We start from the raw sequence: 17,343 nt of genomic DNA, 5'->3' as shown, positions 1-17,343 counted from the left end.
AAATTGAAAGCTTTTAATCATCTTGAAAGTAAATTTGTTCCAATGGACAAAAGAAGTATAAACAACAGTATTATATTGTAAACAGTGTAACAATGTTTACAGCCAAAAAAAGAACATGCCTTTTGACACAAAACACCTTCACTGACTTTGTGATTGATCTGAATTTGCATTTTCCTTTGGCTTTGAAATTAAAGCCAAAGTTTTTCTGAAGTATTCTTTCATGATAAGAAAACCTGCCTTATCTTATGGCAAATGAACTTTATCCTGGAGACATGGGAGGGGCTGAGAACATCATGATTGGGAAATATCACATTTCCTCACTTTCACCCTTCTTCCAATTCACCTGGGGCTGTTTCCTCTAAGATTTTTTTCAGCAGCCTTAAGAGACACAGCACAGGAGGCCACCAGAAGACACTGCTGGAGGAGCACAGAGCTGGTCTTCTCTTGAGCATGGTCTGCTAGAAAGCAACATCTCATCTGGTCCAGCTTACAGAGAAAGAATATTCACTCGCCTACCACAACTGCTGCCACCTCTGAATACATCCAGAAATTTGCAAACAGACTTTCTGCTCAGGTGAGCTGGTGTTTTCTGTTAGGAACACTGCAGGACACCACGTTTAGATGTAATTTTGATGACCCTAGAGTTGGGGGAATTCCCTGATAGATGTGGGACAGCTTGTGTGGGTGCAGGGAGCCCAGGCAGACCCTGTAACTGAGAAAGGTACAGGGACAAGCAGGGCAAGGGGTGTGCCTTCCCCCTGTCCAGCAGGGAGGACAGATGCCTCCTCCCAGTCAGGAAACAGCTGAGTGGCAAGAGCTAACACGGCCCAAATTCTTGATGGAGACCCTCAGGTCCCTGCAGGTCTCAGATTTCTGCTCCAGATAATTCAAACCAAGCACATTGACAACCATCACTTGGAAAAGCCATTCCCATGGGGACAAGCAGGCACCCAGGTAGACCAAACAGACCTCCCATTTCCAACTGTCACTTAAAGTGAAAGCAGATATTTTTTAAGAAATCCCTTTTTTTGAACTATCATAGGTACATGTGGAGGAGAGTTAGAGTATTGTGAGTTTCTTCACAGTTAACAGATCTTTAGCTGTAATTTGATTTGTGTAAAGTTGACCATCACATGGATACCTTAATCAAAATCTAAAATGTGCTTAGATTGGTCAAAATTTTCCCAACCAAGTTCTTCACAAACAAAAGCTGACCGTTGAGGGAATCAATCTTCTCAATCATCACACACACAAGGATTCATTGAGTCTTTTCCTTCTTTTATTTGAACTCTTAATTTCTTTGCCCTTTACCTTCCACTGCAGCTACTTACACTCTCTGTAATTACAGCTTCACAGTCTTTTACAGTTAATAAGGAGTTTGATAGTTCAGCAGAGAGACGGCCCAGCCGTCAAATTCTGGGGCTGTAGCAAAGCTGGGTGACACCTACCACTTGGTTCAGGGAACTGATCAGCAGGAGTTTGATTTTAAGTGATAGTTTGCCCATCATGCAGAGGCTTTTTTCTTGTTTGAAGCAAACTGTAAAATCCATGCAAATCCACCTTACAGCATTAATGCATTAAAAATGTGGCATACAGAGTTTCTAACATTGATAATATTCGAGAATCTTGAGTAAAAGGAAGCATGGAAGCAGATTAGAAAAAAAAGAAAGAAACCCTTTTGCCCTTTTTTCTCCTTTTCTCCCTCACTACAGGGTCTGCTTTTTTTTTTGGCAGTTGTGCATGGAATTCCCCCTTCAGTCAGTGCAAGGTTTTGCATTGATGAGCAGTAGGGTTTTTGTGTCTGGTCTAGGGAGAGAAATAAAATAAACAAACAAAGAAGCACATATACAAGCTTTTCAGGCAGAATATAAGTCAGATGTTATTCATCAGCTGTGAGTTACCATATCTTAGTAAAAATAGAGCAGCAATTACTCTCTGTTCTGACAGCACCTTACTTTGGTGGCTGGAAGTTAAAATGTACAAACTACTAAATTTGTGTTGAGACTTAATTTACTGTAAAAGGTCAACAGTTTCTAGCAGGGAAGGGTTCCACCTGTGGAGGATGAATTCACGGCTTTTTTCAGAGCCTCCACAAAACCCAAAGGCCTTGAGAAAGAAGCAGATTTCACCCACTGTTGGCTAGTCCTACCCTGGTTCTACACCACCTCCTGCCTCCAACATCCCCACTAGAAAGTCTTTACGTTTCTCACTCCAAAAACAGACCAGGAAATTGACTGCAAGCTCTTCCACCTCTCTGTTAGTAAGGACTTGTATATACTTCTCCTGCTCTGCCATGCTGATGTATCCAGTTGCCTGACAACCTCTTGGTCTCATTCTCTTGGGTTCAGTCTCAAAGGAATGTTCTGCAGGCACTTGCTCATCTCTGCAAGGACAGAGCCCTTAAACAGGCTACAGCTTTGGGTGGTAACACTGGAGTGCAAGGCCAATTCGCTTGGTTAATTATTTAATCTCCAGCTACAGAGTTTGAACCAAAGGGGAAGTGCAATTAAAAAATAAAACTAAAATTACACACAAATACAGACACATGAGTACTTCTCTGCATGCTTAAAAATAAAGAATGGGCTTGGAAAAAAGGAATATGCCAAGCACACCTACAGGTAAATTCTTAGTGAATGAATTTTTGGGAGGCTGCTAACACAGAAAACAAGCACAACATCAGGAACCACCACACTTCACAGAAACCTCTTTTTCATCTTGCAGAAAGTTATTTTGCCTTGGCAGTTTATATTTTAACCTCTATATGATCACACTGAAAAAAAACATTACTCTCTTCACTATTCATTTTCTTACTTGGAGCAAAGGAAATAATACATATTTCACATTTATACCCTGCTTTTCCTGTATACTTTTAAATATTCTCAGATAGTTATCATGCCTAATTTTTGCAAAGAGCTCAGGCCCAGCTTCCCAGGCCATACACATACAGTAGTCATGTGTAGTACAATGGCAATGAGATCCCATTAGGTAAATCAAATTTAAATTCTACTCCAAGACAGAGCACTTCAGTCACTGTCTGCAAGTGCTTAATTGGTAGACTATGGAAAGAAAGTGAAAGCCATGTTAGCAACAAGTTAGCCTGAATTTCAGTGTTTGGGGATGAGAGGAAAAATCCTTATGATTTATTGTTAAAGCTCAAACAGAGGGCATTTTTCCCTGTATTATAACTATTTGCATATGAAAGGTATACCAGTAGCTTTTGTAGAATTAACATGTACACAAACCATGAAAAAACATGTTTTTCATGTGATCAGTAACTGATACAACCAGGCTACCTTCACTGACAAAACCTGAGACTGAGATATTTTAAAGCTCCCTGGGAAGATTTTTCATTCATTTCTAGAGGATGCATGCAGATAAACTGACTAGACATTCATTTTAAATTGTATTTTCAACACCTCTGGGATCTGTCTAAAGTCTCCTGAGGAATTTGTCATCTTTTTAATTAATCTGGAAGAAAATATGTTTTTTCTAATTCCTGGGATTTTGTATTGTCAGCCAAAATGATCTTGTAGTTACTCTTTTGAGAGAGTAACATTGCAAAATGAGATTTTGCAATCTGTGTTTTTCAAGTCGGAAAGAAGTAGCTTTTGCATCTTAATGTGGTTAAAGAAACAGGCAACACCAACCTTAATTTAGAAGATCCTGAATTCTGACAGGAGGGGTAACCAAATTATCAATTCAGCTCTTGCAGCAGCAAACATCATTAACATTGGCCAAGAAGTTCAATTAAATGGATCATACAAAAACTAACAGCCTGAAATCCTGTTACCCTTGAAGCTGACAGCAAAAATCCCACAGATTCCAGTGGGTGCATCACTGTGCTACAACCTTGACAAAGAAACCACCTGGGGCTTTGTAATGCACAAAGGAGCCCCTTTCCCAAGGACATGCGTTACCTACATATGATCGTATCCAGTCAAAAATGTAATTTTCTTTTACATTACATGCTGCAGAGGAGGTGCCTGAACTGATTTGCGGTGTTGCTGGAAGAGATGGACAAGCCACCAAGAGACTCTACAGCAGTCTTCTAATAATGCCTGCCTTTTACAGAGACTGACCTCTTTTCACCTTGCTAAAAGCAGTAAGTAGCAAGTAATAGATCTTGTCAAAGGTTACTCTGTAGAATAACCTCTGGAGATATTAGATAGAGGTGTCCAGAGAAATACCACAAAGGTGCTGACAAGGAAACCAAAGGGATTATGATTAGGAAGTGTGAATAAGCTAAGGTTTCAAATATACTCAGATTTTGGTTAGAAATGCTGAAGTGCAGGAAGGAAATGTTCTACATACCATCAAACCACCAAAACACACACTTGAAAAGACAAGTTAAAGAGCCATCATATGAAGATTAAATACTTTACATGGTCTAAGAAAAGCAATTCCACATAACTAGAATAAGCCAGAATTTCGTCCTCATCAAACTCTAGTATGTCTCCTGATAAAAACTGAGAAACTAATCTGCTCAAAGGAAAAAAAAAAATAAGCCATACCTAGGAAGCATTAATTGCTCCTTCATCTCTCTTTTAATCCATCCTTGAATATTCAAATTAATCAGAACTTTCACCAGATTATTCCCAGCAAGAGAAATCCATTTAAGTCATCTACATTTCCCATAAAGAAGAAATATGTTTTAAAAGATCCTAAAACCTAAGCCAGTAGCATAACTAAAAAGCATAAATAGAAAAATTTACTCCAATTTCTGAATTTCTCCATTTACTCCAATTTCTGAATTTTAACAATTATGCAATGATTTAATTCAAAAAAAGTCTAAGATATTTCTGACAGTATTCTTAGTAGAGGACAGCCTCTCCTAAATTTACTCTCAGCAAAGGTGCTGTACAAAGACTTGGTTTCTTTCAGCCAATCTTTTTCTGATCCCATCAGTTGATTACATTGATTTTGCAATGCCCTCCAGGGAAGGCAATCATCTTTCCTGTTCCAGCCAGATCAGACCAGACCAAGTCTTAGGAAATATTTGGGAAATGTGGCCCACAAAAGGCCTCTACCCAGCTATTTGAAGTTCTCAAACAACACAGCTTTCCAGGAGCTTGTCCCTGTCTTATATGCACAGAACCATATTGTTCAGATAAGAAAGATAAAGAGAGCCCAGCCACCCAAGCCAAGAGCAGAGAAATGAAGGCAGATAAACGTGAAAGTGTTTGCATCAACCTGAAAGACTTTATTCATCACAAAAAAAACAAAACCTCTAAAAGATGGAGTGCCTTATGTCTTCCTTAATATAAATAAATTTTCAAAGAGGATGAACCTCATTTTGAAAAAATGTTGAAACAGAGTATTTTGAATTTTTCATATAATTTTCTCCCCTTTTATTTTGGCTGAAGCTACTCAGAAATTTTGATCTTTAACTGTGAATACTTGCAGGCCTCCATTCCCTTTTCAGTAAAGTTCTTTGTGTAAAAATCTTTGGTGAGTATATTTTTCCCTCAAAAAATGTCGCTAGCCTGGCAAAGAGGCTGCTCAGAGGCCACCCTTTAACTCCTGGCAACTGCTACTTGATTTAACTCAGGGTTGGATGACATGCAGAAAAAAACCTTGTGGCCCAACTGTCTTCTCTACACAACGGCAAGGAAATCCCCTCTGTGCTAAATATGGGGCTTAGCAAGAGACAAGAGGCTCTGTCAGGACCTTGCTGCTTCTTCGACCATCTCACACCCACCATACTTGAGAGCACAGGTAGAGTCAGGCATTAGGTGGAGAAATAACTGGCATTCTAATGTGGGCACCAAAAGGGTGATACTTTTTTATTATATATTTTGAAGATGGTTGGTAGGAAGGCACTAGGTATGTGAGGAAAGTGGTATTCACAGAATTGCTAAAGGCTGAATAAAGTACTCCTGTTTGGATTTTCATTTAACTCTTTCACAACCAACCTTTATCAAAAATGTTATTTCTATGTCATGGATTTTACCATGCTTTTACCTCTTTCTCACCTAACAATAAGCTATACAATTTACTGCTGTGTATCCTTTACTCTGTAAACAAGAGTTCGTCTATGCAAACCAGTTGCCAAACTGCAAATTTGGTTTTTCTCTTAAAGTTCTGTGATCTCAGGATACAAAAAAAAAAAAAGATATTTTCAAACTGCATCCTCCATGCAATACCTGCCCATTCCAGGTGCTAATGAGCACATACCTCTCTATAAATGTAGACATGGGCATTCCCCTGTCCAGTATTTTCTAAGCACTGGAGCTAATTCAGAAATTTGTTTGAAATCCTGTTTGGGCTTTCCAAAAGCACCTGAACTCTGGTGGCCGCAATTGTATTAGTTGGGAGACGCATAAGGTAGATCCCACTGCCAGTCACACAGCCACATGGCTCAGCAGCACTCCCAATGCCACATTTTTCCCTGTTCAAGGAAGGCTGTTTCCTTGAAAGAAGACATACAACAAGGAGCTCTGCATATCCAGTATGTCAAACCAACACTTCGCTTGCAAGGCATCCTCAGTACATTTAAGCTATCTGACACCAACAGAGCAAATTCAAATTTAAAATGAAAATCAAATCTATTTTCATGACTAGTTTGATAAAACAGTCATCATCATGCCTCTTATTGTCCTCATCATAAATTAATTTAGAATTAATTACAATGCTGAAAATATTTCTTCTAAGCTCCTTCTGCGCCTAAAAGCTTTCAGCCTGCTGAAAAGCTTTTGGCTGACAGTGCACTGACTCAAAACTCTGAAATGAAAACTGGAAGACTGACAGCCTAGAAATAGGCTGTCTCAATATTTTGGAATAGCAGCTTTTTGGCAAGAAAATTCATATAGAATCAGACAACATGAGAGAGAAAATACAACATGTAGCATCCTGACTGCTACAGAGGAAGCAATGTTTCCCAGTGTTCGCTTGTGTATCCTGCAAACTCCACTCAATTCAGATAATCCAGTAAGAGGTTCAAGTGTAAGGCCACCGCATAGCAGAAAAATAAACTATCTGGAACTTCCAAATTTTAGGGTATTATTAAGTTGGTTGACTCATCTGGAATCCATTGACTTTAACTGTTCCTGTTAAAAACAGACCACTATAATTTTTGCTGAGGAACAAAGAAAAAAATGTTGGGGGACATGCACATGGCTGATAGCTTATTTTTTACAGTACCTATTGGCTACACATAGAGCTACATTCATTAGTCTCAAAGCTTTTTAACTTCATACTAGGGAATACAAAATCATTCTTGATAACATTAAAGGTCACTTTCAAAAGAATAAAATTCCCTATTTTGTATAATGTAACAGAGGCCAGAAATGTTTTTCTCTGAAGCAGGATTTTTGTACAATTAAGGTATATGCAGAGTTCTTCATGTCGAAGGACTCCTTGAAGGCTACAAAATTAGAGCATGTACGCTTTTTAGCTCTCTGTTGAAGAGCTGAAGCATATCTTGATTTTTAACAGAGAGCTTTACTCCCAAGAACTTGTTAGCAGTTTGACTTAATAAAGAACTAAGTTTCATCTCAGCAGTTTTACTAAACTTTGGAGAAAAGGTACCCAGTGACACCAGTCCCTGAGTGCCCTAAGCATCCATTGATCTCTGTGGGAATTGAGATTGGTCCTACTTTTGATTGACATGGCACCTTGCAGAATTAGATCCAATCCTCTTCCCTTCCTCCTAAGAATGTATTTTTCCCCATTAGCCATCTGATTTTTATTTTGCTTTGACCAGAGATGAAATGAATGTAGATGTTTTGGTGCTGACAACCTCCCTGTCAAATTATATAGTGACTTCTCATGCTAAAACTTGTTTGTTTTCACACCATCATCACTGATGATCTCAGCACAGCAGCGCTTCGAGAATAATGGTTTAGTCAAACGCAAAGCCAGCAGAAGGAACATAAAACAATGTGTGCTTATATAGGGCCTACATAAATAGTGCTTTTTAAAAATGTTTGGCAATGAAATAATAGTTGTGGGTTTGTTTCATTTTTTTTTTATAAATTAACCTCTGGATTGTTAGGGATCCAGAGACTTTGCACACCAGAGTGGCTATAGGGCCTAAAAACATTTGTTATAGCTTCTCACAAAAGAATATACACAGAAGATGCCCTTTGTGTGCCATTAATAATCAACCATGGTCAATACCCTCACTCCACACACTTTCAGAGAAGTCAAGCAATTTATACCAATTTCAAAAGAAGCAGAGCTGACCCCACATATGCTGGGCCAAATGAAGAAAATTGGAAGCAAGTACATGTACAGGATTGGGCCTGGGCAAAGTGTGGGTTGGACACTGGACACTGTCTATTTATCACTCTTTACAATGTTTTTCTTTACTCAAAATTCCCTGTTTATTGCTGTTTAAAAAACAAAATCAGAGCAGCTCAGGCAGTGATGACATTTTTTCCCCCATTTCTCAAAGACTTTGTTCCCACTTTCAGGCCAGCTTGGGAGCTATGCAAGATGCCCGAGTGTCCTGGGTGCTGCTTTCTGCAGTGCTGCAGACAAATACTCCAGTTTATTAAAACTGCCAAGCCACACTGCCTCCTCGCTTCTTTTGCCCTCTATCGCCTCCTTTTTTTCAGATGCTGAAAGAAAACCTAAAACCTCCACGTAAAAAATGTAACCGAAGTCTAAGGTGTTACTTCCAATTCACAGCTGCGTCGTTAATCGTGAAAGTGCACATCATATTTAGGAGCAGAATTATACCCTGCCATGTTTAACTGAAAGGCTTGGTGGGCTTTTCATCTATGTTGTGCAAGCCTGAGGCCAGAGTGGTGACTGTCACAGCCAAAGAGACACAGACAGATAGATGATGGAGAGTGCAGACTGCGCACCCACACATAAAGCGCGTGAGAGGAAGGAGAGTGCACGGAAGGAATATTAATTGAGCAGAAAATAAGTATTCTCAATATCCCCCTGCCCCCTTAAAAGTAGCCACAAGATGAGGAGAGCAGCAAACATGTTCATCTTGGGGAAACAGCCGTCCTTAACGTGACATGTAAGGCTATTACTTTAATAATGGGATTTGCACAGCGCACTACTGATAGGCTATGTTCAGAATAGACCCCGTGAATCTAATTTTCTTTTCAATGAGTATTATTGCAGTTCGTAACTCCACAGATTTCTATAGAGTTGCTCCAGATTTGTATCAGGGTGAGTGGAGAATTAGGCTCTACTATGATATTTTTTAAATCCACAAGAATGTAATTCTACTCACCCAGTCATAAAACCCATGGCTCTTTTGATCCTTTCTACTTTCATAGCAAATTATTTACAGAAGCTTGTCTTTTAAAGATTCTCATCAAAATAGTTAGATTACTGCTTTCTCTCACTTTTTGTGAAAAACCATCAATTACTCAAATTTAACCCATTTTCATGCCTGAGTCCATGTACTGCTTTACTAGCACTGAAGAATGAAAGGGCAGTGCAGGAATTGTAGAAAACGGTTTAAGTTTTACATCACTCACTTTGTTCTCCCACTGCCTTTTTAAAATACTTTTCCGTCACACATCCACTAAAAGAAATTTACACTGGCCTTTTTTAATAACAGATATAAAACAACTTTTAAGTGCTACACTAATACACTTAAGGATATGGAAGTAAGAAAATAAGGAAAATTCCTTAACTTGTTTTTAACTACAGAATCCCTTCTTTTCCCTCATTTTGCGCACTCTAGAAAATTATAGAAGTCTCTACAGATGTTGATCCTGATCTCTTCATTGCATATTTGGGAAAAATATGCAAATGCCATTCCCTCCATGCCCAAGTCATCACCAGCAAAATGAGCTTTTTTTAAATCACAAAAAATGAAGTTGATGTTGCCATTGAAATTATCATAAACCCTTAACCAACATTTCTTCTTCCTAAAGCATTTATTCAGTAATGAAGTTAAACAATAGGTAGGAAAAGGTAGTCCTGAACAAAGCAATTGATTATCTGTTTCTACTCCATTGCTCCACTTTTAGTTTTTAAAACCATTCTGAGAAAAGAAGTTTCCTATAAGTAAGATACTGGCAAACCCAATGGCACAGACAGTGCCATTTCTGGACAAGCACAATTCCAGGCTCTTTGCCATCACACACTCAGGTCACCTTTGGAGTTCCTGCTGGGCACCTAAAAAAGAATTGTGATAAACTCATTCACTGACTTGACCAGAACCAAAAGCAGATGTAACAAAACCAATTGCCTAAAGTTAATTCAGGGTAGTACCTATGGAGGTATGGTTTACTATTACAGAATCATGGAACTGTTTAAGTTAGAAAAGTCCCTTAAGATCATCAAGTTGAGCCATTAACCCAACACTGCCAAATCTGCTACAAAACCATGTCGCCAAGAGCCACATCTACACACCTTGTAATTACAATTACCTCCAGAGATGTTAACTCAATCATTTCCCTGGGCAGCCTATCCCAATGCTTGGCAATCCTTTTGGTGAAGAAATTTTTCCTAATATGCAAGCTAAACCTCTTCTGGTGCAACTTGAGGCCATTCATAATTTAAAGCTCTGCACCTAGTAACAGAGCGTTGCTGTTGAATAAAAGTTTTCTGAAAAGTTAAGTGAGAGGTATATTTGGACTGGGAATGATTGCAAACTAGTTCGGCCATGACTGAATTACTGGCAGCTGGTTTGCAGCATCAGTGCATGACCAAGTGACCTACCAATATCATCATCCATATCTTGGAGCATTTACTTAGGCAGAATATTACTCTTCAGGTAGTATTTTCAGCACTCCAGAACAGGAAGATTTAAAAGACAGAAAAGGGGGAAAAAAGAGAGGGAATACAAGACACTAATATCTCAATTAATTGCTTGCTGTTATAGCTGCTCTATACAAGGCATCCCAGATCCAGTCTCAAATTCTGTTTGTTATGCTACAGAGCCCCCTGTGTTGAGCATATTAACTAGCATTCTTTACATTAGACCAGCAGGGAAAAAAACCTCAGATGTTAGATCTAGGAGCCCCTGGTCCAGGTTGATTTCCCTGAAAAGACAAATTAGTTTCTGGGTACAGCTCAGAAAAAGGAGGTGATGAACAATGCTGCCTTACATGCAATGAGAGAGTAACTAAAGGCACAAGCCCACAAAGTAAACAGGAAAAAAGGCAGTTTTCTCTAAATGATGAAAGATCAGACAAATTAATTACATATCTCTAAAGTATTAACTTTAGGCAGTGTACTTAAGGATGACTATTTTGAGCTCAGTACATCCCTGGACAAGAAACATTAAAATACACAAACATACAGTGATTGGGACCAGACATTTCAACTGCATTGAAATGGTGTGGTGAGTGGGGGCACACAAAGACAAGGCCCTTAGGAAGGAAAGAAGCTGAGATGAGAGAAAAGCAAGCTGCTTGAGAAAACCCTGCAAAGGTTAAAAAGGCAGTAGAAACTATTTGTAGAGTTAATGTGTGGTAGAAAGCTGCAGGTGAGATCAAACCATGCCCAATTCCTGAGCTAGCAGAGGTCTCAGTACCCCAGTAAGAGCAATGAAAACATTCAGAGCTAAAGAAAAGCAGAATCAGCTGGCAAGGGTAAGAGAGGATTTGTAGGGGTTTTTTCCCCAATTAAATTCAAATCTCATTCCTTCTGGCTTCTTCTAAAGACATTGCCATTTTTATCAGCCACAAAGTGGAGCCTTCTGGCCAAGTGAGGCTTCACCCCACGCCTTAAAATCACTTTACGTGGCAGGGCGGCACGACAGTGACATGAGCTGTCTCAAAGGAAGAGATTATTAAAACCACACACCTACACAAACACTGCTGGTGACAGTGTTTCAAGGCATTTCTTCTGGAGTAGTGTGTGGGACCGACTTCTTGAACAAATTCTCAAAAAAGTATAAGGCGGAAACAAGAACCAAAAGCAAAACATCTTTTAAGCTAAGGAAATTGTTGTAAGCTTTCAATGTTTTACTTCGAAAATCCTACAGCCTTCAGCAAAATCCTTGGAAAATCTCTTTGTGTTTATGAAATAGCATTTGATATCACAACCTAAAAGCCTACAAACCAGTGCAACCTACCCTTTCCTAACTCTCTAAGGGCAAATAACACCTGCATTTCCCATACAACGGCTAGTAAAGAAATGCTGACTCTCAGTAATTTTAATTACAGACTAAAATGACACCTTAGTGAAAAATAGTAGATAAAGTATTATTTTAGAGTTTCAATGTTGCCCCATTAACCTGAGCATAACAGGAGCAAAACAATCAGTGCACAAAGTAACACCAGAGCTCCACGGATGTAAAAAAATACTAGAGCTTATCTGCTTCAACAAGTCCTTTCATCACATATCCAAAACAATAAATTTATGTATGTTATGTTGTGCTTGTTATGTATACCTGAGACTATTTAAATAATTTACTTGATTGTATATGTAACCAAAACACAAATATTTCCATAATAGGATTTTGTTTTTACATGTTAAGTCTACAGAAGTTAATTTCTGTACTTAATGCTATAACATAGCTAAAGTTAAAATCCAGCATGATAACATACTGTCTGAGATCACTGTTTTGTCTGTGGCCGAGAATACTACACCTTCAGAATTGTAAATTAGCATAGTAATATCACTTTTGGTAACAGGAAAAAATATGTTTTCATAGTTCTTATTCCAAACTGTTGCTTTAAATTTGTGATCAACTTCGATCATTTCTCAAGGCAGAAAAATGCAAAAGCCTTAATAGTTCTTTTTTAGGCTAGAGCCCTAAAAGCTCTGGAGCATTATAATTTGCTGAGATAATTTACCAAGAAATAAGGGTGGGTGGGGATGGAGGAGGGGGCGGAACAGGGGTTGAATAGCTTGCAGCATGAAGAGAGAACAAATCAACAGAAATTGTTTGAGATATTGCAGAGTGACCTACCAAGCTCTCTGATCAGCCCTGAAGTTAGTACTTAGGATTGACAGAATCTCAAAGTGTTTTAAATATTTCCACTGAGACTCCTATGTATTTGTATCAATGAAAGTTTACACATGAAAGATTCAGCCAGATACGCTGGTTTAGTTATATATGTCTGCCTATAAATTTGATTAGCATGAGATAAGCAAAACAGAATTGAAGCAAAAGAATCACCTAGACCTGTGAAGCAGAGCTGAAAGACTTATTGCTTTATACAGCTGCTTTTCCAGCAACTGCGTCTGCTGAGTAGAGTACTCCTGCAATAAGTTATGAGAAAAATCAGTGTTCGCGGGCCTTGAGAGAAAAACCCAGTTTGTTCCAATTATAAATCACATGGTGCTTAATAATAATTTTTAAATGCTTGAAGTAAAAACAGTTTTGTTCTTCTTTTTTTGCAAAATCTTGTCCTGAAATAGTTTTCTCATAATAAAAAGTTTATAAGAAAGATGGTCACTGGAATTAAAATTAAAGCTAACAATCCACAGACATAGGTATAAACTCTCAAAGCAACAGGTTTACAGGAAATCCAGAAAGTCAACTAATGGCAGAAATTAGAGACACGGGATAACAAAAAGTAGAGGAAAAGTTCTTGACTAAAGAAATTGTTTTAAAAGCAACAACAACCTTGCAAGAATTGATCTCATACTCAAGATCCTCATACCCTGATTAGGAGCACAGAGACAGGTTTTTAGAGGGGGCCACAAGGAGACAAGTTAATAACCCAGTTTCAAATCAGCCTGCAAGCCTTACTGAGCTCAGAGAGATTCTGCCCACACAGAATTGAAAGGTTTAGTATGTAAGAGCAGCCTTCTGACGGCACGGGGAGATTACCTCTCTCTTATCAACTCCAGAGTGAACTCCAGCTCTCACAGCAATGATCTTTCACAGAAGATTCCTCGGCAGTGAACAGGATAAATGTGAGTGCAGCACATTTTAGATTCTCAGCGTGAGGAAGTGAATATCAAATTTAAAAAGCACCTATTACTCTTTATCTGTGTAAGTCATTCTGCTAAGTGGTGATATAAATAAAATTACATGTACAATCTCACTTCTATCTTCCCTTTAAATGTATATATGTGGTTTCTTTCCCCTTACATTCCCTAGGTTAAATTAGCAGAAGAGGAGTGTGATAAATTGAAGCTGAACTATAAATGGGTGTTTTGGAAGGGGAAAAAGGTTTCCGCTTGTTCTAAATGTGTAAACTTTTAAAAATATTGCAATTTTAAATCCTGGAAAAGTGCCACCCAATATTCACAACTGGCAGACAGCGCTTATTACCTTTTTTATATGCTATTACAAAACTTTTGATTTTAAACATTAGCCCAACTATTCCTAAGAGTCTCCAATTAAAGATGTAACAATAGGAGACTACAGCCATTTCTTTTTTCATGCCATAAGTTCATTATTTCTATTTCCTGTCTCACTCAAGTGTTTCTTTTAAAGTTTTGAAACTTTGATGATCTCCACAGTTGAAACCAAACATAAATCCCATGCAAGGTAATGGGGCAAAGGAAACCCCCAAGTCTATCGACAGCAGTGGATACCACTTCTTCCCAAGCCATATATAATTAAGAGCAATGAAAAATCCTGGGTTATTTATCATAAAAACAGGCTCCTTACCATAAGCTGTAAAGCACAGTCAGGTCCAAGTTGTTTTGTTCAACCACCACACCAACTGTTCCTTCTTTTTAGTGACTTATTTAAAAGAAAGAAAAACACTCACTTTGCCAGTTATAGCTGGGGGAAAAACTCCCAAGAGCTTTCAGGCTTCATTAATTAGGGCCATCAGAACTGTACTTCATTTAAGCAGTACAAAACAGTGCAATCAAGAGTTATGTCCCGGGCTGTAGCTATCTGCCCCTCTCTCATTCTCTTCTTCTTTCTCTCACCATCTCTTTCAGTAAATGAGACTAATTTTTCCAGCAGCCTTTAACTCCCTAGATTAACTGAAGTGGAAAATGTGACTACAAACTCATAGCACTGTCTAGCCTCCAACCCAGCACAGAATCAACTTTGTTGTAAGTGCTGAAGGACACCTAGCAAGCTGCTACTTGCTAAGTTCATAACCCAGAAGTGTACATTCACTCACAACAGGACTGCGCCATCTAGTCAGCTGCCAGCAGCAGGCTTTGGGAGCAGATGCCTCGGGATGCAGGGCTTTAGCCCTTGGGAATGTTCCATTTCTTACAGATTCAATTGTGGTGTGGGGTTTTTTTAATAAAATATCACTACCGAGATAATCCACATCTAGTTGATATGGGAAAATTTAGGCTATAATAGCACAGCAAACTTCTACATCTATCTTTGATTTACAAGATAAAAGCAACTTTTAAATTAAGGAGCCTTTCTGCTAATAGAGCTTATTATGCCAGAGACAGGAATGATTTTCCTAGAAAGTTGTCCCTGTGTGCACGCCTATTATCTTTGCTTTCACCCTTCCACTAATGAGCATTTATCTAAAGAGCCTGTTAATCCTCTGATGTGTGCTTCTGGTCAGAGGTAACAGTTTGAATAAAACCACTAATCACTTATCACTAATCACTGATCATTAATCACACTTTTCCCTAGTGCTTTGCGACCTATACAGCTTCCTTTAGGATTAAGGAGTCACAAATAAGGAGTTTAGCCATTTTTTATTAAGAATTTCCAGCTTTTGATACCGACAACCTCATTCGCCACGTGAAAGTTACAAAACACTGAGCAGGGACTTTCACCACTGTGCACTTTTATATTGAAAATAAACAGTACCTTTATGGAAGCACACCTCCTTCAGCAAAATTCCCACAAATTACCCTACATTTTTGCATTCAGCTCTCACTTTCTACCTCTCAATTTTGTTTCAGTCCAGTTTCTGGATTATCCCCACATATCCCTTACAAGAAAGTTTTCCTACACCACTGTTCCTTGACGCACTGCTGCTTGTCCAAATGGCCAGACAAGGAAAGTCTGGTGCACACCAGCGGGTGAATCTTTCTTTAAAAACTGCAGTCTCAAGAAAAGCCCGAGTAAGATGCTTCACAGTAATTCTTATTCTTCTGTTCAAGCTTCAATTTCATCTAGCTAAGCACTGTTTCTTACTGATAATATATGGAAATCTTCTAATCTTGCTGCTTAAGTCACTTCTCATATGGGTCTGGATTTAAAAAAAGAAAAAAAGAAAAACCAAACAACATATGGACATTTCATTTTCCTTTATTTCTACCCCCATCTCTGAAACTACCTGTCTCTTTCCAATTATAAAGCTTATATTGAGCCCTGGAGATGAAGGATCACTCACCATGCTCGGACATAAATAATAGAGGAGGCAGAGTTTAGCAAGTATTCCCCTTACACTCCTGCAGCTCTTAACGTCCTGAAAACTTCGCTGGGGAGAGAGAGACCCCTGTAAGAGAGGACAGTAGCGGGGGGACGCGGAGCTGGGAGCAGGGGGGATGATGAGCGGAGCAGAGGGGCTGTAAAGGGAGAGGAAGGCTGCAGAGAGGGGACCCTGTCATCACTCGCCCCCTCCCCGCACCCGAGGGTATCAGAAGCGGAGCATCAGCCCCGCACCGGCCGCAGCATGACGTAAGGGCCGGCAGCAGCCCGGCACCCGGGGTGTCTCACGGGGAAAGCGGCCGCGCACCGCCCCGCGCACCGCTCCGCGGACACGGCCGGCTGCTCCCGGCTCGCTGGGAAGCACGGCCGCCGCCGCGAAACTTATGCAGAAGTTTTGGGGGCGGCGGGGAGAGAGGATGGCGGGGCAGCGCGCCGCCGAGCTGTCATCGCCGGGAGCCGTGCAGCCCGCCGCGGGCGCGGGGACTCCGCGTTCGCTCCGCCGGGAGCTGCCCACCCGCTCGCTCCGCTCGGGGCAGCACCAGCGGGGTGCTGCTTGCGCTTCGCGGCAGCCGCCCCATCTCATCCCATCCCATCTCATCCCATCCCATCCCGTCCCGGGAAGCAGCGCACAGACTTCCCAAACTCCCCGAAGTGCGGACCGGGAGTCCGGCTTCCCCGCGTCTCGGCGACCGTGCGCTCCCGCCCCCGCCGCTCTGCCCTGCCCTGCCCTGCCCGACCCTCCGCGGGACGCGGGGGTCGCTCACGCCCCTCTCCCCGAGCACCGCGGGGACGCGGGAGAGGCGGGACCCCGCGCCGGAGACCGGCGCTGCCGCCTGCGGAGCAGATGCGGTGGCGGAGGGCAGAGCTCCTGCAGCCGCAAGCTGCCCCTTCCCCAGCCGCGCACCCGGCGCTGCTGCTGCGCTGCTGCGCTCGGCTCCGTGCGGGGCGCTCTGCGGGGCGAGCCGCTCGCCGCGCCGGGCGCCTTCCCGGGGCAGCCCCGTATTTTTAGGAACTTACCGCCCGGCGCGGCGGGGACGGGACCGGCAGCGCGGCCGGAGGAACCACGTTGGACTGAGGGACGGTTACAATACGTTCTATTTAGAGAAGCATTACATCACCCTCCGTGACGTCACGTGGGATTCCTGAACTTCTAAATC

At 40.8% G+C, this 17,343-nt stretch overlaps 1 protein-coding gene across 6 annotated transcripts in view; it reads right to left on the bottom strand.

The window, feature by feature from the left end:
* The window catches only part of CREB5 (cAMP responsive element binding protein 5), a 257,025-nt gene extending 239,682 nt beyond the window's left edge, over positions 1 to 17,343 (bottom strand). The window contains exons 1-2 of one of the 6 annotated variants that reach the window (XR_012579640.1): positions 17,204 to 17,343; positions 16,149 to 16,235 (exon numbers count right to left, since the gene is read on the bottom strand). Coding sequence is in view for 2 of the 6 variants with exons in the window: in XM_074537848.1 (XP_074393949.1) it covers positions 16,149 to 16,151 (3 nt within the window). In the remaining 4 variants the exon portion in view is untranslated. Of the gene's footprint in view, positions 1 to 16,148; positions 16,247 to 17,203 lie in introns of those variants that run through there. The other 5 variants (XM_074537848.1, XM_074537881.1, XM_074537852.1 and 2 more) reach the window with 5 other exon arrangements.

This window comes from Zonotrichia albicollis, chromosome 1 (assembly GCF_047830755.1).
Source record: "Zonotrichia albicollis isolate bZonAlb1 chromosome 1, bZonAlb1.hap1, whole genome shotgun sequence".
NCBI lineage: Eukaryota > Metazoa > Chordata > Aves > Passeriformes > Passerellidae > Zonotrichia > Zonotrichia albicollis.
The sequence above is the reverse complement of the archived record's forward strand: the minus strand, read 5'-3'. Positions and strand labels throughout refer to the sequence as shown.